At 40.5% G+C, this 24,034-nt stretch overlaps 1 protein-coding gene across 1 annotated transcript in view; it reads left to right on the plus strand.

Annotated features, from left to right (window-relative positions):
• ADGRV1 (adhesion G protein-coupled receptor V1) overlaps positions 1-24,034 on the plus strand; it is a 542,489-nt gene that overhangs the window by 434,546 nt on the left and 83,909 nt on the right. The window contains 1 exon segment of the mRNA XM_070373127.1: positions 9,763-9,920. Coding sequence (XP_070229228.1) covers positions 9,763-9,920 — 158 coding nt within the window.

Raw genomic sequence — 24,034 nt, forward strand, 5'->3', positions numbered from 1 at the left:
AGTCCTGAATATTGATCGGAAGGACTGACACTGAAGCTGAAGCCCCAGTACTCTGGCCACCTGATGCAAATAGCCAACTCATTGGAAAAGACCTCGATGCAGGGAAAGATTGAGGGCAAGAGGAGAAGTGGGTGACAGAGGATGAGATAGTTGGGTCGCATCACCGACTCAATGGACATGAGTTAGAGCAAATTCAGGGGAGATAGTGAAGGACAGGGAAGCCTGGTGTACCGCCGTTCATGGGATCGCAAAGAATCGGACACGACTTAGCGACTGAACCAAGATATCTTATAAGACTTCTTTGATATGCTAACGCAATACTCTGAAGACCAACATCCTTAAAAATTTCTTCAATAAAAATTCAGCACATCAAATTGAATTGGACTCAGCAATAGAGTATTGGAGTTGAGAGAGAACTTTGTTATCTACAACTTGACATGACCTTGAAATAATTAACATATCACCTCATCTATTTACATTATCTTTGTTTACTCAGTAGTTAAATGTTACCTCTGTTGTTTTCAGAATTAAAATTTTGCAGAAAGCACAAGGAAGTGTATAGTGTGTTTTAAAGAGGGTCTGACTAACTTTGATTAACAATTTCTTAGTGATTTTAAGTCAGCATTTAGGAACATTACTGATTAAAATGTGCTGTGAATATTAGCAAGAGTATAGATAATAAAAGATGGGCTTTAACTGAGCATTCACTCCTATAGGGAAGGTGCTGGACATTTTTTTCTTGGAGTACTTGCGACTTTCACATAAAGGCAGAAAAATCTGTGGACCTAATCTTCAGGACAATGTAATTTGGCCATTGTTCAGTTGTATGTCTGTGTGTTCAGTTGCTTAGTCATGTCCGACCCTTGCGATCCCATGGTTGGCAGCCTGCCAGGCTCCTCTGTCCATGGGATTCTCCAGGCAAGAATACTACAGTGGGTTGTCATGCCCTCCTCCAGGGGATCTTCCCAACCCAGGAATCAAACCTGCATCTCTTATGTCTCTTTTATTGGCAAGCCGGTTCTTTACCACTGGTGCCACCTGGAAGCCCTAAATGAAGATGGGGTGTGGTGCAAAAAGACTAATATTTTTTGGACTTTAATCTTGTATTCCTATGGTCACCTCTGTACATTTATTTTTTATGAACTTAAAAACTTTATGATTTTTCTATTTTAAGATACAGGAAAGTGATAGGATTAGTTAAGGGGAAAAAAACTTTTTTAGCCATTCATTCAGAGGCTTGGTTAGCAAGGAATAAAGATGGGACACCTTTGAAGGTTCTAGGGCAATGATGTTTCTAGTACCAAACAATTTTGTTTTATGAGAACATAGAGCATTATTAGTACATGCAAAAAAGAGCAAGTCAGCCTGACCTTATTCTGATTAAATTCTGAAAGAGCTTGATTCACTGGAACCTACCTGGAGTACAGTTGGCAAGCACTGACCACTAGACATATTTCAACAGTTTCACCAAGTTGTTCAGGGAACAGACTGCTCAGATTTGAGTTTCTTCCTTGGGGTGGGGGGCAGGTCATTTGGGGGTATGATGATTTTCAGACTGTTTTTCATCAAATCTAACTTGTTAATATTTTGAGTTTTAAATGAGCTGGGGTGGGGGCAGGTGTCTCATTCATCAGAAGCTAATTATGTACAGTACAAGACTGCATTTATAATATGTCTGACTACTTCAAAATTTAAGACAGTTTAATACTCAGTGAATCAAGATATCTGTTCCTTTTGAAGTAAATGAGATAGGAGTGCTCCAATATGTCTTCATTTTTCTTTGCTCAGTCATTTCAAGTAATATAAGCATAGGACAAGTTTTAGGTACTAAAAGGTGAGACTAATTCTCATTCTTTGGTCCCTTGTCAGTGCATAGAATTAGATGACAATGCTAACAGCGTGGTAGATTTGAGCTCTAAAACTGGTAGACGTGGCAGTGATACCCTAGTGTGTCTTCAAGAGCAACATAGTTTTAAAGAATAGCTGTGCATTCACTTTCTCTCATTTTCACTAACTAGCTTTTTTTTTTTTAACTATGGCCATTATAGTTGCATGTAAAACCCCACTAATACTACTTTAATTAAAAGGAGTGGGGTTATAGAAGTGTGTGTACCCCACAGGCATTCTCACAGACATTCAAAAGCAGGAAATGAGGTCTATGTAGACCTCAGAGGACCTGGAATCAGAATGCTGAAAAACAGACCTCACTCTTCATCTCTCAGGGACCACGTCCCTCAGTTCTTGTTGTGGCGAGCATCTCAACGCTCCTCCCAGCCACCACCCCTCAATTTCTCATCCTTTATTCCGTATGTGCATTGTGTGCTTACTCCAGCATGGCTCTTTGCCATGAACATATAATGGCTCTAGCACCCACTGCTGTTGCTGCTGCTAAGTCGCTTCAGTCGTGTCCGACTCTGTGCAACCCCATAGACGGCAGCCCACCAAACTCCTCTGTCCCTGGGATTCTCCAGGCAAGAACACCGGAGTGGGTTGCCATTTCCTTCTCCCTAATACCCACTACTACCTGGCAGTTGTCCATGTCACATGCTCAAGAGGAGAAAGCTGATTGGCTTAGCTGAGTGTTAGAGCAGAGTCACCAAGTTACAAGTCGTGGGCATGCCAGAATGGCTGTCTTTGGGCCAGGTATCCATCTCAGAGTTATTCACCTGTACTTGAGTGATCTGTGGCTGTGGTGTGAGGATGGAGTCATAGGGCACACGGGAGCACCTCTTTCAGAACCCGTGAGCAGTGTGGGCAGTTACAGAGCATGTCTGTTGCTCTTACAGCTGCCAGAATCCTTATTCCTTCAAGGGTGTTTGGAGGCAACAGGGTTGAGTGTTTACCTCCCCCAACACCTATCGCAACGCAGCACTCCCCTTCTTGTTTCTTTCCACCGACAGCAGATCTGTTGTGTTTCTCTCACTTTATTTGCTGTCTGTCTCTCTTTTCCTGTAATGAGAATGCTTGGGTTGCTAATCCCAGCTTTCGAAATATGGTAGAAGCTAATTCCCAGGCTTCTAAATATGACAGATTTCTGCTTCTGTATCCCTTTTTTTTTTTTTTTTTTTTTTTTTTGGCCACTTTATTTTTTTTAATTGCAGAATAATTGCTTTACAGAATTTTGTGGTTTTCTGTCAAACATCAACAAGAATCAGCCATAGGTATACCCATGTCCCCTCCCCCCGCAACTTCCCTCCCCTCTCCCTCCCTAACCCACCCTTCTGGATTGTCACAGAGCTCCTGTTTGAGTTCCCTGAGTCACACAGCAAATTCCCATTGGCTAGCTATTTTACATATGCTATTGTAAATTTCCATGTTACTTTCTCCATACATCTCACCCGCTCCCTCCTCAGCTCCCCCCATGTCCATAGGTCTGTTCTCTATGTCTGTTTCTCTGTTGCTGCCCTGAACATAAATTCATCAGAACCATCTTTCTGGATTCCATATATATGCATCATGTTTGTTGCAGCACTGTTTACAATAGCTGGAACATGGAGGCAACCTAGATGTCCACTGACAGATGACTGTACAAAGAAGCTACGGTAAATACAGACCATGGAATACTACTCAGCCATGAAAAGAATGCATTTGAGTCAGTTCTCTGTCCCTTTTCCTACTGTTTTTCTCTCTCTGGTTCTTCAGGCTGCTATGACCACCTAGTGCAGCAAAATCTCTGGGCCTGATTCTCCTTGGGGTTACATAGTCCCTTGGCTTCACGGCCAAAGAGAAGTAAAGATCAGTGAATTCATTAATTCCATTAAGCTACTTTATGCCCCAGGAGTGTGCTAGAAGAGAGCTTCTCCAGCTTTCAGCGTGCGCATGAAGCACCCGGGGATCTTGTTAAAGTGTAGTTTCAGGAGCTATATTGTGGGGTGTGAGAATCTGCATCTCTAACAGACTCCCAGGTAGTATGGATGATGCTGATGAAATAACAGTACTTTGAGTCAAAGACTAGAATCATTTATTCAACTATGATCTTCTTGATGGAACGGACCATGTTTTAGGCATCTTTATCTGTCTTTCCATGACCAGCACTGTCCCTGGAATGTGAGAGATATTCAGAAGTTGCTTGGATTATGATTAAACTGAACACACAGGAAATGCAGGCCTTTCTATGCCTACTTTTTTTTAAGTGGGTGGTTTTCAAACACTGCTAAAAATCAGTGAAATCGGTGAAAATTTCTTAAGGGTCTGATTATGCAGAGGACTAGGAAAAATATTTTTAAAATTACAATCCCAGTCTTCATGGAAAACACTGGCATCTTTTCTGCTAACTCTACTGTGTCTTTGCTGGAAATGTGGAATAATTTTAGAATTACGGGGGTGGCAGAATGAGCCTATTTATGCTACTAGCACTTGACCTCAAATATTTTTTATGTCATCTTCATGTGTACAATGAGGCTAATGTGACTGTTGTGGTGTTAATGTGTAATGAGCCGTGTAAGGATTGAGTTTCATGCCTGGAACAGGGTACATGATCACTGCTAATACTGTTAGTAGTGGTAGTAGAAGTAGAAACAGTAGTAGTAGTATTTAAGATTATTTTATCCTGCTAACTCAGCTTAGGAAAATACTTTGTTCTTCCTCTTCTTCTCTAAGTCCATACATTATCCTAATAAGAGATTTCACTTTGTAGGGCTTACCTACAATTTAGTCTTAATATCATCCTTGTTTGGAATTTAAAGTTAAAGGAAAGTGAATTTTAGAACTCAACTGTATGCACTATAGCAGAAGGACAGAAAGAAGACTTTATTTTTGTACCTTGCAGCCAGTTAAATTGTTCTTTTCACTCCAATGTCTTCATAAATGTATTCGTGAGAAAAAATTAATGTGCTTAACAGGGTCTCCCTAAACCTCTCCAACCATTTTGGATGGGACAGAAAATACACACATACACAAAAATATATGCACACACACATATATACATACATAAATTCACAGGTGAATTACTAGTGTATGTTTGATAATATCATTTTTGGAAAGGAAGTAAATTGAGCAGGCAAGGAAAGGACTACTGAACGCATAAGTATTGGCTTAGATATTAGTTATAAATGATAAACATCTACGTAATGAATAACATCTGTATTTTTCAACTCAGAGGGCCAGTAAACCGATGTATTGTACTTTCTGCACAAAGCAGAAAACAATTGGTGATAAAGGAAGATTTCTTGATTCATCATGCATTTTAAAATTTCTAGAATAAAATTGGCAGACCATCTCTTTTTTTTCCCTTATAAAGAAGGGCATCACCATGATTGTCCATGTGGAAAAGGAAAGGCTGGTTGGAGTGGCAATGTAACCGTGACCTAGGTGCCATCACTGAAGAAATCTCCCTTCCTGGGGAAGGTTGGCACATGAGCCTGTGAATCATAACTATTATCGTTGTCTTGTTGAGGAGAAGCACTTACAAAGAAGACCTAGGAACATACATTTATTATTCTTTCATTACCTAGTTCCTTTTTCATTACCTATGTAACCCAGATGTAACCCATGTGTCAGCTGCCTGGATCGCTTCAAGTCCTCCAGTGTGCCAAGGTCAGCTTGTTCTCGAAAATATAATTAAAATGGACTCAAATCACAGACTCATGTACAGGGAGTTCCCAGCATTCCTTCCAATATTTACAGCAGTTGTAAGTGAAGCCTTTGTCTCTCCTGGACTCTTGGCTTCTGAGCTCCTCCTCATGCTGATTTCACACAAGAATTAAAAAAAAAACAACCCTGAAATACCTCGTGCCGCCCACATAATTTATTTAAATCAAGTTGAGTAATGCAAGTGGAAACACTCAAGTAAGTATAAAGAGCTACCTACGGGAGGTAATGATCTTAAGTAAATGAGAAAGTGACATAAGGCGTTGTGAATGCTCCAGGGTGGACTTGAAGGGGAAAATCTGAAGGTAATGAAACAATATCCACTCATTTCATCTGGCTGAAAATAGAGAAAAGGATGAAGTCCTGGCAGGATTTTGAAATAAAGTCGGATTGTCTGTGGGTTATAATAAGAAAAAAATTTACCCGTGAAACTTTAAAAGGGAACAACAACGAGAAGTTAGTCATGGGATTACCAGAACCCAAAGGAAATATTTAACACCAGAAGAGAGCAGGGCCACCAGAATGCTTTGAAGCCGGTTGAGCTGGTAATTAGAAGGAAAAACTTTGCTCATCCTTTTTAAGAAAGCAAATCCACATGGCCTTTGTCTCATTTTCTGGTAACTGCCAGAGCTGTCCTTGAAGCAGTAAGTTGCCAGCACGTTACTCAGCCGCTTCCACAGCCCTGTGTATGCATAGCATTCAGCCTGCTTATTTCTTCCATTGTTTTTCCAAGAATGTGTTCCCAGCCTTACTTCAGAAACCATTCTGAACGTGATAGTCACAGTTTCCCAACTCCCCACATCACTTTCATGCGATCAAATCTTCAGACTACCTGGATGGACTGCGTATCTTCTTCAGTTGGCCTAAAGAAAGTTCTGATCAATGAGGCTTTTTTTTTCTTTTAAGAGTAGGATATAGTTCACTTGGGCTTCCCTGGTGGCTAAAGAATCTGCCTGCAATGCAGGAGACCAGGGCTATATCTCTGGGTTGGGAAGATCCCCTGGAGGAGGAAATGGCTACCCACTCCAGTATTCTTGCATGGAGAATCCTATAGACAGAGAAGCCCGGCAGGTTACAGTCTGTGGGGTCACTAAGAATCAGACACGACCGAACAACTAACTCCCACTTTTCTTTCAATAGTTCATTTATCTTGGGAACTTTTAAGTTTGGGGGCTTTCCTTGTGGCCCAGCTGGTAAAGAATCCGCCTGCAATGCGGGAGACCTGGGTTCCATCCCTGGGTTGGGAAGATCCCCTGGAGAAGGGAAAAAGCTACCCATTCCAGTATTCTGGCCTGGAGAATTCCATGGACTGCAGAGTCTATGGGGTCGCAAAGAGTCGGACACGACTGAGCGACTTTCATTCACTCACTTTTAAGAGTGTGTCACAAGTTTTATTCTACATCGGTTGAAAGTCCAGTCAGACAAGATTGATCAGAAAATGAAAATACATATTTGCCTTCAAGGAAAAGTTGAGGGGGAATTTAAAACAAGAAAGCGTTAAGTATGTGAGAGAGAATGTGGAATGACGTAGCCAGCTCCCCCTGCATTCCGTGACCCCAGTCACCTGAGTGGGTGCCCTGACTGCTGTCTCCGCCTGTGGGTTACCCTTTCAGCCCTGTCTCCAATGTTCGTGTTTCAACAGGGTTGTCTGAGCCCCTCATCCCTCAGAGAGAGACTACACAAGGCAGAGACATTTTGTTGGAGGGAGATGGGGATTGGAGTCACAGGAGTGGACAGGATTGAGTGAGGGAGACCCCTGTGGGACTGTAGGGCCTGAGGTGAAGAGGCAGGCAGAAGGGGTTGCCAACTGAGAGACACCGGGGGCCACAGCCCTCCTTGTTCATGACCTGGCCCCATGCTGCGTGTGTGGAGGGCAGACTTAGGGCCCTCTCAGGAGCCTGGTACTAACGAGCAGTCACAACCTGTGGGGCTCTGAAGAAACAGAGGGGAAGAGGGTCGCTTCAGGACTGGGTCATTTTCCTGCCCCTTTCTCTGAGAGAATGGTCCCGCACGGCCATGTCACTGTGCAAGCAGGGAGAATTGCCCGGGAGACTGTGATGAGCTAGGACACTTAGAAAGCTCCCCCTCTCTCCCCAGAGACAGCACAGGCATGCCTGCTTCCTGCTAACCGCTCAGAGTTCACTTGGCGCAATTTACTTTTGGGCCAGGGTGGTAACGCACTTCCCTGGAGTTCTTCTTCCCAAGGTTTTCCTCTAAGGTAAAGGAAAGTTTTCAGGAACATCCTTCACACCGACAGATGAGATGCCAACATGGCCCGCCACCAGAAAGGGTAGGTGTTGGAGAGCCCAACCTGTATACCGTAGCACTCTGTACAAGATGTTTATCATCCCAAAGCAGCTCACAGTAGATTCAGCAATTATCCCCATTTTACAGCCTGAAAGTGAATTGTGATGACATTTCTCAAGATAAAAAGAAAGCACTGAAGCCTCTGTGACTTCCTTTGTCAGTGTCTGCATTTGTCTAAGCTGCCTTAAGCCAGTCTGTAGCAGTGAAGCCATAATTCAGATGAAAACAATAAGAAATCATTTAAAGCCAGTGTACATGAAAGTGAGGAGCCCACATGACTACTATTTTTAGTGCAGAAATATATTCAAGATCAAAGCCATTAATGTTTGCCTATTTTGTTTAATCATGTGCCTTTTACCTGGAAGATGCAGGTCTTATACAAATGAGTGTACAGGGAAAATTTTAGGCTTTATGCTGTCCAAATTAAATTCTGAAAAGACAGAAAATTCATCATTTTGACATCTCTTTGCAGATGCAGAATGTGTGTTAAAATATCTCTTGAAATGTGTCTTGTTTACTTAAGGAATACATTTAGCAGATCTTGTTAATTAGAAGTAATATCTGGGTAAAGTCTTTCATAATGTATCTCTTTTTAAACATAAAAATCAAGGGGCTAATTTCCCAAGTTGTGAGAATGGATGTTCCCTCTCATTACCTGTATTTTGGATTTTGAGGTTTTCTTGTAAGTAAAAGTTTACAGCATCCTTGAGTTTTTACAGCATTGCTTGAGTTTTCAGCATCCTTTTTTTTTTTTAACTATATAATAATCTAGGTTTGCAGGTGTTATGTATCAAGAAATGGAGAAGTTGGGGAAATTTTTTGAAAAAAGACATTGCCTACTCTTGAAATTCCTTGTAAAGTATTATTGTCATATAAGTTGTAGGAAGTGTGTCCTCTATAAGAATACCTCTGAAGCACAATTTTAGATATTGAGAACCTTTCTAACCACTCTCCATTTTGAGTTTTGTTTTTTTGTGTGTATGTGTGACAGATTTCATATAAACAAAACTTTTTTGGTGCATGGGTAAAAACTTCCAATTACATCTCTAAAACCATTTTCTATGGTATTTCAGTGTTACCAAAATATGTAATGTTAAGTTTACCTTAAACCTCATTGACCTAAATAAACTCCATGAATAATAGATACAATTATGTAGTATAGCTTCTAGATGGAAAATTGTCATCATTTTCAAGAGAATGAATGGCTCTGGGGAAATGTACAGCTTAGGAATGACAAAACTGTCATTCACTCAGAAAACAAAATTGTGGAAATGACAGAGTTGAGCCCTGGGAATCCTCAAATTTGCCTTTAAACAATACCTTCTTCAAACTAGTGATTACCAGTGGGGAGAAGAAAGGGGGAAAGGCAATATAGGGATAGGGGACTAAAGTGGGAACTATTAGGTATAAAATAAGCTACAGGGAATATTGCCAATATTTTATAACAACTATAAATGGAGTAGAATCTTTTTTGATAGTTTTTTATTTTATTATTGGAGTATATTGCTTTACAATGTTTTAGTTTCTGCTGTACAATGACATGAATCAGCTGTATGTATCCATATATCCCCGCCCTCTTGAATCTCCCTTCCACTCCCCCAATTTCTCAAACTTACTTGGCCATAACCTTTTTTGAGGTTTTCTGAGCACCTCAGGTTATGCATGTTCCATGGAACCCACTTTGTGAAGCAGTGGGCTAGATTTAGTCATGTAGCCGCTACTCAAACAGAACCCCAATTTGGCAAACCAAAAAGCTGCTGTTGCCAGCCCTGAGATACAAAGAGCGAGTATAAAGTGTTGTAGTGCACCGTGCATTTAGAAATGTGGGTGTTGAAGCCGAGTTATCTCTTCTCTGGTCTCTTCCAGGTGTTTCATCCCAAACATCTACGCAGCTCTGTTCACTGCAGCTCTCGTCCCGTTAATGTGCCTCGTGGTGGTGTTCGTGGTGTTCATCCACGCCTACCAGGTGAAGCCACAGTGGAAAGCATACGACGATGTCTTCAGAGGAAGGACAAATGCTGCAGGTTTGTAGGAAACCATATTCGCACTTTGGAGCTGGGCACTTTTAACGGTGGGAAAAGGTTACTGAATGGTCTCTTTATCGAGAACAGGAAGGAGGTTAGACTCAGCTTTCACCTCTGAAGCCAAAAGTTACAGTTCTCTGATTTCTCCTGCTCCTTGGGCCTTCCTTGCAATCTCTCTCTCTTTAGGGCTCTGCAGGTTTCATTGCTGGTGCCAGTTTTGTCCCTAAGATATTAGTATTCAAGTAAATGACTCAGAACCTTTGGGAGCTGCTTCTCCAAGCATTTTTTCAACTCAAGCAGTAACAACCTGGGTTCAACCTGTGAAATCTGTTCATTTCTTGCAGACTCTGAGACTTTATCACAAACAAACCTTCCTAATGCTTGTGAGTGCTGTATTTTGCATGTGGAGTTCTGATTGTGCAGACAGATGTTTAAAAACATATGTGACCAGACAGCTTCATAAGTGGCTACACATGTCTGGTTACTTAAGAGTGCAAGTCTTTCCAGCTCAAATTGGCTTTCACTACCAGCTCATTTTTTCCCTTTGAATCATACTTAACACCGGTTTTTATGATCTGATTCTTTTTCTATCGTTAGATTAGAGTCTCTTAGGAATGTTTTTAAGGAACGATAACCAAATACCTACATAAGAAAACTCAGTCTAAAATGGTTTGAGTGACTGGAATATTGAGAATCTAATGAGCTGGGGAGTGGAGGAATCCCTCTTGGGCCAAGAGGAAGACTTGTCTTTTCTATAAGATCAGTTACAGATAAGTCAGTTGCTCAGTCGTGTCCAACTCTTTGCGACCCCATGGACTGTAGCCCACCAGGCTCCTCCGTCCATGGAATTTTCCAGGCAAGAATACTGGAGTGGGTTGCCATTTCCTTCTCCAGGGGATTTTCCTGACCCAGGGATTGAACCCAGGCCTCCAGCATTGCAGGCAGACGCTTTACCATCTGAGCCACCAAGGAAGCCCAAGTCTTTTCTAAGCTTTTGCAAATCTAAAGCCAAAGGAATGAGAGAAGTTCTTCACATGTTAAGTGCTGTCCAGAGTTTAAGCAAGATACCATCCATGAAATCACTTAGAATAGTGTCTAATACATTATTAGAGGCTCAATAGATACTGTCTCTTATATGATAATAAAAAAATTCATTCTAACATAATAAAAGCCTCTAGTTCCTAAACTATGTCAGGGACGATGCAAAAAGATTTTCCTTGTAGTATAAAGAGAAAGGACTCTTTTATATTAACTTATGGGGTAGTTTGTAGGATAGCTGTACCTAGCCAATTCTTCCCTCTTCTCTCTGATTTAGCGTGCCATTATTATGTGGGCAAAAATAGCACTTAAGGTTATGATTAAATTTAGATTCTTCCATTAGAAAAGCAATGTTCAATGTAGAAATTGTACTTTTTCATGGGACATAGAATTTATCCAGAAGCTGTGCTTTTATTCAACTTGAGATTAATTCTGTTAAAATACATATTCTCTTTTGAAGGCAAAGTTTGTTTCTCCCTAATAACAAGATTTATTTTGTTCTGTATACTATATAGAAGTGCCAGTGTTTCAGTAGTGATGACATCATAAAGGCCTAACCTAATGAGTTCGTCTTTTTCATTCGTGAATCACCCCTGTGCCTGTTGGATATGATCCATGGACACAGTAGATAAACAATGGTCCAATTCTCTAAAAAACAGCTCTCAAGCATTGAACATAAAATCCCCAGAACACTTGTATCTCAACTGGTGAAACCTCTCTTACAATGAAATATATTAATAGAAGCATTGCTCTTATTATAGCTTTTCAAATAAAAAAACAATTATGGCAGTTCTGATTTCCCTGTTCCCATTCAACCTAACAGTCATTATCTCACTTGGACTCTTAAACAGTGTTTTCCTAATTAGTCACTAGTTCCAGTTCTTGTCCGTTTCGTTTTCTCAGATGTCTGTATTTCAACAATGTCAAGTGGCTCCCCTCACTCTCTAGCTTTACAATCATTCATCTTTATTGCCCAAAAGAAAGTCCAGGCTCTTTATAACACTAGAGTCTCTATGCATCCACCCCGGGCTGTCTTATCACCCTCAAGTTAGTTACCACTCAGCCTATGTTCTGACCATGTCATTGATTCAGTTTTCCTCATTCTTGAAGTTACCTGATCTGTCATCTTTGCTCATGAAGATGCCCTCTATGAACTCCTCATCATTGGTTGATTAAAAAAAAAAAAAACTCACGTGTTTAGTAAGTAATGAGAGAAAATGTAGAAGAGAGAAAGGTGTAAGGGACTTACTATGCTCCCTTAATCTATCTTAGCTCCCCAAAGCCATCCTCAATAAATGCATAATCTAAGTAAAAAATGTGTGCTAAACAATCCCAAGTTGACTCCTTCCAAGATACTGCTCACTTGGAAACTGTAGAAGCTCCCAGTATGCTACTTCTTCCGTGAAGACTGTGAAATTAATGTCTTTACCACACCAAATGAGAATTACTCATCCTTCTATGATTTTAAAGCATTTTGCCCCTACGGCCATTAGAGCCCTTAACACTTACTTCAGAATGGAATGGTGACTTGTTTTGGTGTGTGTGGCTGATTTCCTTAATAAATTATGGATTCCTCAAGGGCAAGGACCATTTATTATTCACCTTTGCATCACCAGAGCCTTGTGGAGTGCTTAGTGGATAGCAGGAGCATAATTAGTATTTGTTGACTGAATAATAATCATCAATGTGCCATGAAATCTTATAATTATAGGAATGCACCCACAAGCTAAATATAGCATTAAGAAGAAGAGAAATCTGTCATATCATCCAAAGTAGAAATTATGGAATCTATCTCATTGATCTGTTTGTAGATACCCCTTTGAAATTTATTCAAAGGGGTATCTACAAACATAAGCTCCTCTGTCCGTGGGATTTTCCAGGCAAGAGTGCTGGAGTGGATTGCCATTTCCTTCGCCAGGGGACCTTCCTGACCCAGGAATCGAACCCAGGTCTCCCGCATTGCAGGCAGATGCTTTACCATCTGAGCCACCAAGGAAGCCCAAATATAGCATTAAGAAGAAGAGAAATCTGTCATATCATCCAAAGCAGAAATTATGGAATCTATCTCATTGATCTGTTTGTAGATACCCCTTTGAAATTTATTATTAGGACTATTATTTTTTCCTTCTATGATTCTCAAAACTATGTGTTCAGCCTTGACCTCTGACTTGATACTTTAGATTTTATTTGAAGCCTCCTTTAATTTTCCTCCACTTGAGTATTTCCACTTAGCTCAAATTCAAAATGTCAAGAAAAAAAAAAAAAATCTGTCTACTCAGGGCCATTTGATAATCTCTTTGAATCTGTTTGCTAAAATTCCATTGCCTTGACCTGAAAAATATTGTCAAGATGGGACTGTAAATTCATGTTTTGCCCATTTTGCTGTTCCAAATGCATCGCAGTTAATGACAAGATATAACAAGAAAAAATTAAGAAGAAGATGAAATGGGGATCAGAAATACAAAGTAGAATATAAGCTGGGCTGCAGCCAAGGGCCTGATGTTTTCTGGGTCCACAAGCCTGTGAATGCAGAAGTGTCTCAACTGCTGTGGTGGTAAGCTGGGATTTAGAGGTCTCACCCAGGGCAGGTAGACTGGAGCAGCAGCGCCTGCAGGAAAGGTGTCTGCGAAAGGCCCGCCGCTGTAGTGTGGGCTTTGGCTTAGGGGTCTGGGAGCCCAAGGAGAAAGCAGAGGAAGAATCTTGTCAGGTTCCTGGGCCAGACTCTCTAGAGTTCACAGTTTTATCTGCCATATTTATATGTCATTTTGGGGGTAGAAGACCCAGGATATCAAATTAGCCTTCTTTGGACAGGAAGGTTAAATGGAGGCCACCATAAAACTATTAGACAGAAAGAGGTAGCCAGAGAGGAAGACAGAGACTAGGGGAGAGAGAGAATGAGCAAAGAAGCACATGCTTTCTACTCGACTGGCTGCAACGTCAAAGATCCAAACACTGGAGGAAAACTGGTGAAGACAGCCCTTCAAATCACCAATCAAAAAGATAAATATGATCCAGAAAAATATATAAAGATAAACTATACATAACTTTAGTAATTATGTTCAACTCTTCAAAAAGATAAAGCAGGAATCAGCAAACTATGACCCTACCAACCACTAACCTGTTTTCTCATTTTATCTATTTCTTTTTTCACAGCTTCATTGAGATATAGTTTACTTGTCATAAAGTTCATCTATTTAAACTGTAGAGTTAATTGGTATTTATTATAGAGTTGTGTAACTATCACCATAATCTAATTTTATAATTTTTTCATCATCCCTTAAAAAAACCCATACGTGTTAGCAGTCACTCCCCATTCTCCACTTCCCTGGGCCCTGCTGCTGCTGCTACTAAGTCGCTTCAGTCATGTCCAACTCTGTGTGACCCCATAGACGGCAGCCCACCAGGCTCCCCCGTCCCTGGGATTCTCCAGGCAAGAACACTGGAGTGGGTTGCCATTTCCTTCTCCAATGCATGAAAGTGAAAAGTGAAAGTGAAGTCGCTCAGTCGTGTCCGACTCTTAGCGACCTCATGGAGTGCAGCCCACCAGGCTCCTCCATCCATGGGATTTGCCAGGCAAGAGTACTGGATTGGGGTGCCATTGCCTTTTCCTCCCTGGGCCCTAGGTAACCATTAATCAGCTTTTTGTCTCTGGAGATTTGTCTGTTGTGCACATGTCTTATAAGGGGATCATAGAATAGGTGGTCGTTCAGATCTGGCTTCTTTCACTTAGCAGAGTGGTTTCCTAGTTTATCTGTGGTATAGCGTGTATCAGTACTTAGTTCTTTTTGTTGCCAAATGATATTGCACTGGATGAACACACTACATTTTTGCTTATCTGTTTCTCAGTTGACGGACATTTGGGTTGTTTTCACCTTTTCGCTATTATGAAGGTTCCTATGGACATTCATGTACAAGATTTTTTATTAATATATGTTTTCATTTCTCTTGGGCATATATACCTCGAATTGGAATCTCTGCATCATATGATAACTATGTTTAACATTTTGAGGAACTACAAAACTGTTTTCCAAAATAGCTCGAGTGATCTGTTTTGTAAATAAAGGGTTTTTTTGACACCCATCCACACCCATTTTTTTACATATATTCTTGACTGCTTTCACAATACAGAGTTGAGTATATGTAGTTAAATAAAAGCCATGTGACCTGAAAAATCTAGCATATTTAATATCTGGCCCTGTATAGAAAATGTTTGACCATTCATCCTTGACATAAAGGCAGATATATCCACTCAAAGCCCTTAAACATAAGAAGCAAAAATAGATATAAACAAAATAAAAATACAGACCAACATGAAAATGAAAAAAGTCTCAAAAATCTTGGCAATGAAAATACTAGTAGTTGAAAATTTTAAATATCTTAATATTTGAGATAAGATACAGATGAGACACAGAAAAGAGGGAATTAATTAGAATCTGAAACTAAGATTGAGAAATTCATCAGTGAAACCTGCAAAAAAAGAGAAAATAGGAAAACAGAGCTAAGAAGTAGGAGAATACATGGCCAGAAGAAAAGAATACAGGGAATGGAGAAAAAGATTTGAAGAGGTAGTTGTTGAAAATTTTCTAGAATTGAAGAAAAAAATAACACAACTACACATAAATATCCATTGTTTACAAAAAAAGCAGAGGGAGGTGGAAGAATGCTAAAAAGTCTAGTATGTTAGTAAAGTTCTCATGTGTATTTTTGAAAACCTGGATAGTAAATACCTTTTCTTTGCCTCGCATATTCCTTACTGTTAGAATAATTGGCACAAACCCCATTCGGGAGCTTGGAGGCCACACTGGATGCAGAGGCTGCCAAGTTCTCCAAAAACTGAAGTTTCAAAGCAGCACAAGCTGGTCCCAAGCCTCTTCTCTTCTTCCCTATGAGATTCATGCACACCCTGTGTACACTTTATACCCAAGAAGGGGGGCAGTTCTGATTGTAGTCATCCCTCTGTATCACTGACTTCTGTATTTGAAGATTCAACCAACTATGGATCAGGAAATATTTGGGAAAATAAAATTTCAGAAAGTCCCAAAACGCAAAACTAGTTTGTCACACGCTGGCAACTATTTACGTAGCATTTACATTGTGTTTACAGCGTATTATCAGTAATCTAGAGATTATTTTAAGTATTCCAGAGGATGTGTGTAGGTTATATGCAAATACTACACCATTTTATATAAAGGACTTGAGCATCCTTGAATTTAAATTTTCTACAGAGTTCTAGAACTAATCCCCCATGGATAGAGGGAAGACTGTAGTCTCAAGCAGGTCCAGCCTATTTCTCTACAATTCCAAGCATGCAAAAGTGACCCTTTTTCCTAATGCAGCTGAGATGGTTTATGGTTTAGCTTTATTTTGCCCTGCATTTTTAAATTGGATGAGCATTTTCAGATATTGCAGTTAACCCTTGAGAGCACGAATTTGAACTGTTCAGATCCACTTACACGCAAATGTTTTTCAGTAGCTATGTACTACAGCAAATTTGGAAAACTCAGCAGTGGCCACAGGACTGGAAGAGGTCAGTTTTCATTCCAATCTCAAAGAAAGGCAATGCCAAAGAATGCTCCAACTCCCACACAATCGCACTCATCTCACACGCTAGTAAAGTAATGCTTAAAATTCTCCAAGCCAGGCTTCAGCAAAATGTGAACCGTGAACTTCCTGATGTTCAAGCTGGTTTTAGAAAAGGCAGAGGAACCAGAGATCAAATTGCCAACATCTGCTGGGCCATCGAAAAAGCAAGAGAGTTCCAGAAAAACATCTATTTCTGCTTTATTGACTATGCCAAAGCCTTTGACTGTGTGGATCACAACAAACTGTGGAAAATTCTGAAAGAGATGGGAATACCAGACCACCTGATCTGCCTCTTGAGAAATTTGTATGCAGGTCAGGAAGCAACAGTTAGAACTGGACGTGGAACAACAGACTGGTTCCAAATAGGGAAAGGAGTTCGTCAAGGCTGTATATTGTCACCCTGTTTATTTAACTTATATGTAGAGTACATCATGAGAAACGCTGGACTGGAAGAAACACAAGCTGGAATCAAGATTACCTGGAGAAATATCAATAACCTCAGATATGCAGATGACACCACCCTTATGGCAGAAAGTGAAGAGGAACTAAAAAGCCTCTTGATGAAAGTGAAAGTGGAGAGTGAAAAAGTTGGCTTAAAGCTCAACATTCAGAAAACGAAGATCATGGCATCCGGTCCCACCACTTCATGGGAAATAGATGGGGAAACAGTGGAAACAGTGTCAGACTTTATTTTTCTGGGCTCCAAAATCACTACAGATGGTGACTGCAGCCATGAAATTAAAAGACGCTTACTCCTTGGAAGGAAAGTTATGACGAACCTAGATAGCATATTCAAAAGCAGAAACATTACTTTGCCAACAAAGGTCCGTCTAGCCAAGGCTATGGTTTTTCCTGTGGTCATGTATGGATGTGAGAGTTGGACTGTGAAGAAGGCTGAGTGCCGAAGAATTGATGCTTTTGAAGTGTGGTGTTGGAGAAGACTCTTGAAAGTCCCTTGGACTGCAAGGAGATCCAACCAGTCCATCCTGAAGGAGATCAGCCCTGGGATTTCTTTGGAAGGAATGATACTAAAGCTGAAACTCCAGTACTTTGGCCACCTCATGTGAAGAGTTGACTCATTGGAAAAGACTCTGATGCTGGGAGGGATTGGGGGCAGGAGGAGAAGGGGACGACAGAGGATGAGATGGCTGGATGGCATCACTGACTCAATGGACCTGAGTCTGAGTGAAGTCTGGGAGTTGGTGATGGACAGGGAGGCCTGGTGTGCTGCAATTCATGGGGTCACAAAGAGTCGGACACGACTGAGTGACTGATCTGATCTAATATTTAAATTTATTTAAAGATTAAATATTAAATATATATTATATAAATTTTATGATCTGATCTGATCTGTACTATAGGCTTCCCTGGTGGCTCAGATGGTAAAGAATCTGCCTGCAATGCAGGAGACCCAGGTTCAGTCCCTGAGTCCAGAAGGTCCCCTGGAAAAGGGCATGGCGACCTCTGTCCATAGGATTCTCCAGGCAAGAACACTGGAGTGGGTTGCCATGCCTTTCTCCAGGGGATCCTCCAGACTCAGGGATTGAACCTGGGCTTCGCACATGGCAGACAGAGTCTTTACCGTCTGAGCCACCAGGGAAGCCTAAAGAGTTGGACACAACTGAGTGACTTGCAGTTTTACTTTTGACAGTACTATACCACCTGCTGTTGGTTGAATCCTCAAAAGCAGGAAGTATACATATTATTATGTACACAACTATAAAGTTATATGGGGATTTTTGACTCCGAGGGGTGTGGCATCCTAACCTGCGCATTGTTCAAGTGTCAACCATATGAGATAGTATTATGAGAAATACATTCTCAAATAATAAATCAAGAGTTGAAAGTCGGGACTTCCCTGGCAGTCCAGTGTTTAAGACTCCATGCTTCCGCTACAGGAGAACGTGTTCTCTTCCTGGTTGGGAGATCATGATCACCTATGCTGCATGGTGTGGCCAAAACAACAGTAAAAAAAAGAGTTGAAAGTAAATCTCCTTTTCTTATAGAAGCACAGTTTCCTGATGTTTCAAAAAGCTAGGTTTTAAGCATTTTTGATCAAACCTTGTAAAGAGTTTTTTTTTTTTTTTGCTTATTTACAAATTACTTTTAGCAGTGAGTGAAATGCATTATGAGAAGGAAAGGTCAGTTTATAGTTTCCTTATAGCTAAGCTGTTTTTCATTTTTTCCTAACTGGGATCATTATGATTACATATATATCTTAGAGATTTAGGTTTGGTAAACAAATGCGATGAGTTAATACCAGCATCAGGCCTGTTTGAATAACTTAAGAGCTTGCATCAGGTATTTTGTGGGACCTGGCCTCTTCCATATTTCCACAGAACTGTTTTCCCAGCTAAGTACTCTTGTGCAGATTGGATGTGCCTGACAATAGGAGCAATTTTTCAGCAACACTTGTGTGTTGGTTATGTCTGCCCAGTATCAACCCCATTATACTCTCTTTTTTTTTTTTAGTGACTATTTTGCTCCTGACATCCCTTAATTTCAGAGTTCAAATTTCCACTGAAATCCAGAGGAAATGGAGAGCAGAGGAAGAGCTGCTTGTAAATAAAATACAGTCTCTGCTATAGTCTCCAGAGATGGCCTCTGTCAGTCCCTCCCTTTCTGAGTGTGGCTGGAACAGTGATGTCAGTCTGTCTTCCTTCTGTGCCCCATTGGTTGCTCGACTGCTAAGTAACAGATTTTAAAAAGTCGATGGCTCCTAATGAAATTCACTGGCCGCCCCCTCCTTCAGTGAACTAAGTGCGCAGTGAGAATGAGTCAAGATAAAGGTATGTTCCCTGAACTCAATTTCAATGTCTCAAACAGCCTTTTAAACAAAGCCTGTAATTTTAGGCTTTGGTTTTGATCTCTGGCAATGATAAGCTTGTCTCTCCTTTTAGGCTCAATAGAATTTACTGACTTTTTCTGATTCATCAGCCAGTTCTTATGATTCATGGACCAGGAAGGAAAATTAATTTGAATGAAAAGAGGAAGTAGATGATTACAAATCCCTTTCTTATAAAAATCCCACACATATGTTTCAGTATATGTAAAAATGTAAAGGTGGCTTGATCCAGCTGGCTATGTATAACATGAATCTGAGGCAGTTGGAATCTCCTGGTGCAATAATGGCCACTTCTCTGCTTGGTAATATATTTGAAAATGAATGCTTCCATTTCTTCTCAGGTTCCATTTCTTTATATTTACTAATACTAATGGAAATCAAGATTCCATTGCTATTACAAAAATCACCGAAAGCCAATTATAATATTATGAAGTATCATCCCTTATATCCTGAGAATGAGTGACTTGTCTTCTCCTAGCATCTTAAGATATTTCTAAAAGAGACCAAGGAAACTCATTAAAAGCCAAAGGAAAAAGAAGAGGAAATCAGTTCAGTTCAGCCGATCAGTCGTGTCTGACTCTTTGCGACCCCATGGACCGCAGCATGCCAGGCTTCCCTGTCCATCACCAACTCCCGGAGCTTACCCAAACTCATGTCCATTGAATCGGTGATGCCATCCAACCATCTCATCCTCTGTCATCAGGGTCTTTTCAAATGAGTCAGATCTTTGCATCAGGTGGCTAAAGTATTGGAGATCCAGCTTCAACATCAGTCCCTCCAAGGAACACTCAGGACTGATCTCCTTTAGGATGGACTGGTTGGATCTCCTTGCAGTCCAAGAGACTCTCAAGAGTCTTCTCCAACACCACAGTTCAAAAGCATCAATTTTTCGGCGCTCAGCTTTCTTTATAGTCCAATTCTCACATCCATACATGACTACTTGAAAAACCATAGCCTTGACTAGATGGACCTTTATTGGCAAAGTAATGTCTCTGCTTTTTAATATGCTATCTAGGTTGGTCATAACTTTCCTTCCAAGGAGTAAGCATCTTTTAATTTCGTGGCTTCAATCACCATCTGCAGTGATTTGGGAGCCCCAGAAAATAAAATCAGCCACTGTTTCCCCATCTATTTGCCATGAAGTGATGGGACCGGATGCCATGATCTTAGTTTTCTGAATGTTGAGCTTTAAGCCAACATTTTCACTCTCCTCTTTTCACTTTCATTGAGAGGCTCTTTAGTTCTTCACTTTCTCCCGTAAGGGTGGTGTCATCTGCATATCTGAGGTTATTGATATTTCTCCTGGCAATCTTGATTCCAGCTTGTGCTTCATCCAGCTCAGCATTTCTCATGATGTACTCTGCATATAAGTTAAATAAGCAGGGTGACAATATACAGCCTTGACGTACTCCTTTTCCTATTTGGAACCAGATAGCTCTTAGTAAATGCAATATGCACTGTGCCATGTTCTCCAAAGATGGCCACCATCAGTTATTTCCCTCCCTTGATGTGTGTCCTACTCCCCACATAAAGCGGTGGAGTCTGTTTCCCCTCCCTTTAACTTTTTGGACTTGCTTAGGAAGTGAAAGTGTCAGTTGATAAGTTGTGCCTGACTCTTTGCAACCCCGTGGGCTATAGCCCACCATGCTCTTCTGTCCGTGGAATTCTCCAGGCAAGAATATTGGAGTGGGTTGCCATTTTCTTCTCCGGGGATCTTCTCAAGCCCGGGGATCAAACCTGGGTCTCAGACTTGCTTAGACCAAGATAATCTGATGGAAGTGATACTGCCCCATAATGGGTCAAGCGTTTAGGAGGACAGGCATGACTGTATCAGTTTCCGTTCTTTTGGAAGCCAGCCACAATATAAGAAGTCTGATTACTCTGAGATGACCATGATATTAGCATCTCCAAGCTAATTGTGTGGAGTGACCACATGAATAGGCATATATAACCTGCCTCCAGGCTTCCCAGGTAGCTCAAACCGTAAAGAATCCACTTGCAACGTGGGAGACCTGGGTTCGATCCCTGGGTGGGGAAGACCCCCTGGAGAAGAGCATGGCAACCCACTCCAGTATTCTTGCCTGGAGAATCCCCATGGACAGAGGCACCTGGGAGATACAGTCCATGGGGTCACAAAGAATCTGACATGACTGAGCAACTAACACATCAGCCCGCTGTTGTTTCAAGCATCCCAGCTCTGATTCCAGACATAGGAGTGAAGAAGCCTTCTTGTCGGATCCAGCCCAAGTAGACACCACACAGAACAGAAAACTGCCCAGCCTAGATTGTAAAATATTTTAAGCCACCAAGTTTCTTATGTAGCAATCAATAGCTGAAACACTGTGGTTCTGGCGTCCTGATTTTTTGCACATCAGAATTCTAAGTATGTCATTGTCATTTTAAATTTTATTGTCATTTTTATTTTATTGCATTGTTTTATTTTAATTTTTATTGCTTGTCGTTTCAAACACATATTGCAAAATTCTGAGTATATCATTGTCATTTTAAGTTTTACATGGTTTATAAATACAAATGAAAAACACAATATGCTTTTTTTCCTAAACCAAAATTGAGGTTTCCAGTGAAGCAAAGTAAAAGTAATCTTACCTAGTAATAGTACATACTTAAATCAGATCCAGAATGACCAATATTACAGGTTTCACATGTCCTTGGCAGAAAACTGCTTGTTTGCAGTCTACTCCCAGTTCCATTGCTGAAAAGAAAATAAAAAACAATACCTAGGGACCAAAGGAAAACCCCAGAACTCCTCGCTGCACAATTAACAATCTCTTCCACTTGAGCTTTAAAAAAAATCTTTGTGAGCAGTTTAGTCTCCCTACATTTTATCAGTAATGCTGGGGGAAATCCAAAATATTTAAAGAAACATTTTGGATGCTCATCCCCTGCTTAGATTTATATCTGTGACCTCAGTCTTCAAAGATTCAAATCAGAATCTTTGAACCTGAAAGACGATATGTAGTTGTTCAATGTGTATTTGTTTTTTTTTTTCATTATTGTTATTTACTGGGGACTTGATATTGCTCATTAAAATCTCCAAGAACTTTAACATCAGGAATTAGTTTCCTAAGGCTTAGAACATTGAGATAAAAAGTAAAAAATAAAATCAAAGAGTCGCGAGAAAGCTTACATTTCTGTTTGAACTCCTGATTTCCACATGTAACCAAAGAAGAAAAGGGACTAGTAATTTGTGGCAGAGCTGGGTCTTTCCAAAACTCGAGTTTCCCAAATGTTTATACCTCAGGGACTGCCTTTTACCTAGTCTCTGTTTAAAACTGATGAGGACAAGGGTGGGTCTCTGTTTAGGCTATTTCAGTACTAAAGCTTCAGTTTATTTTCAAGGTGGACAGTGGGAGAGCATGGATGTAGTAGGATTGGGAGAGAATAAAAGGCTGGACTGCATGTAAGTGGCAGCTATGGGTGGACTTTAGCCCTGGTGGTATCATCATGATCATCGTAACAGCTACTAATTGCTGATATACCAGCACCCTGTGCTAAGCATTTTGTGTATATTATCTCAGTTTTCACAAGAATCCTGTGAAGCACGTATATCTAGTCCTATAGTGAGACAAGAAAATGAAACAAATGCGAGGCTTAGAGAGGTGTCCAGATTTGCAAAGCTGTTGAATTGTGCAGTTGGGGTTAAAACCACAAGTGACTCCTAAAGTCTCCAGAGCTCTCTTCCCCAGTGCTTCACCGTTCGCCATTTTGTCGTCAAATCTTTCATGGAGAAAAATGACACGTAAATGTTAAATTAGACGTAGAGAGCTCTGATTCCATAAAAGGAATTGTTAGGCTCCATGCCCCAGAAAGAATTTGAAGTGATTCAGGCTAGCAAATTGTTTCTTCATCTTCTAATTTCCAAGAAAGACTGCCTTGTCTCTTTAAGGTACTGAAATGTGCCTAGTTTTCCTCACTATTCACATATATAGTGCAGGCATAATAATAATATTTAACTTTATAGAGCTGTTTCAAGCATTAGATGTTAATTCATATTAAGTCTTTAGTATACTCTGTAACATAGTAAGCATGCAGTATGCATTGGTATTTTTATCAGCATAACAGCTCTTTCAGTATGTAACTGGTGCATAATATTTTGTCCTGGATCATTCCTATATATCTTTCAAATATGTGCCTCTCTTCCTTTCTTCATCTTTATGCCTGGTGTATATTAATTGACTCGAGTTGTCATAACAAAATGCCATAGACTGGGTGGTTTAAACAGTAGCTATTTATACTTCACAGTTACAGAGGTTGAGAAGTCCCACAGTCTGGGTGCTGGCCAATTTGGTTCCTAACTAGAGCCCTCTTCCTGGCCTGCAGATGACCATTCTCTTGCTATGTTCTTACTTGGGGGAGAGAAGGAAAGAGAAAGGGAAAGAGTTCGCTCACGTCTCTCCTTGTAAGGGCACGAATCCCATTGTGAGGACTCTACTCTCATGACTTAATTAACTCTTTATGTCCCTATTTCCAAATACCATCATATTGAGGGTTGGGGTTTCAACAAATGAATTTTACAGAGACTTAATTCAGTTCATAGCACGTAGCTTATATCATCTCACAGCTCTCTTAAGACTGATATTTCTTGGTTCTTGTCTGTCCCCTTTCCACATGGAACCTTTAAAAGGTT

The sequence above is a fragment of the Bos mutus genome, chromosome 7 (assembly GCF_027580195.1).
Source record: "Bos mutus isolate GX-2022 chromosome 7, NWIPB_WYAK_1.1, whole genome shotgun sequence".
NCBI classification, from domain to species: domain Eukaryota; kingdom Metazoa; phylum Chordata; class Mammalia; order Artiodactyla; family Bovidae; genus Bos; species Bos mutus.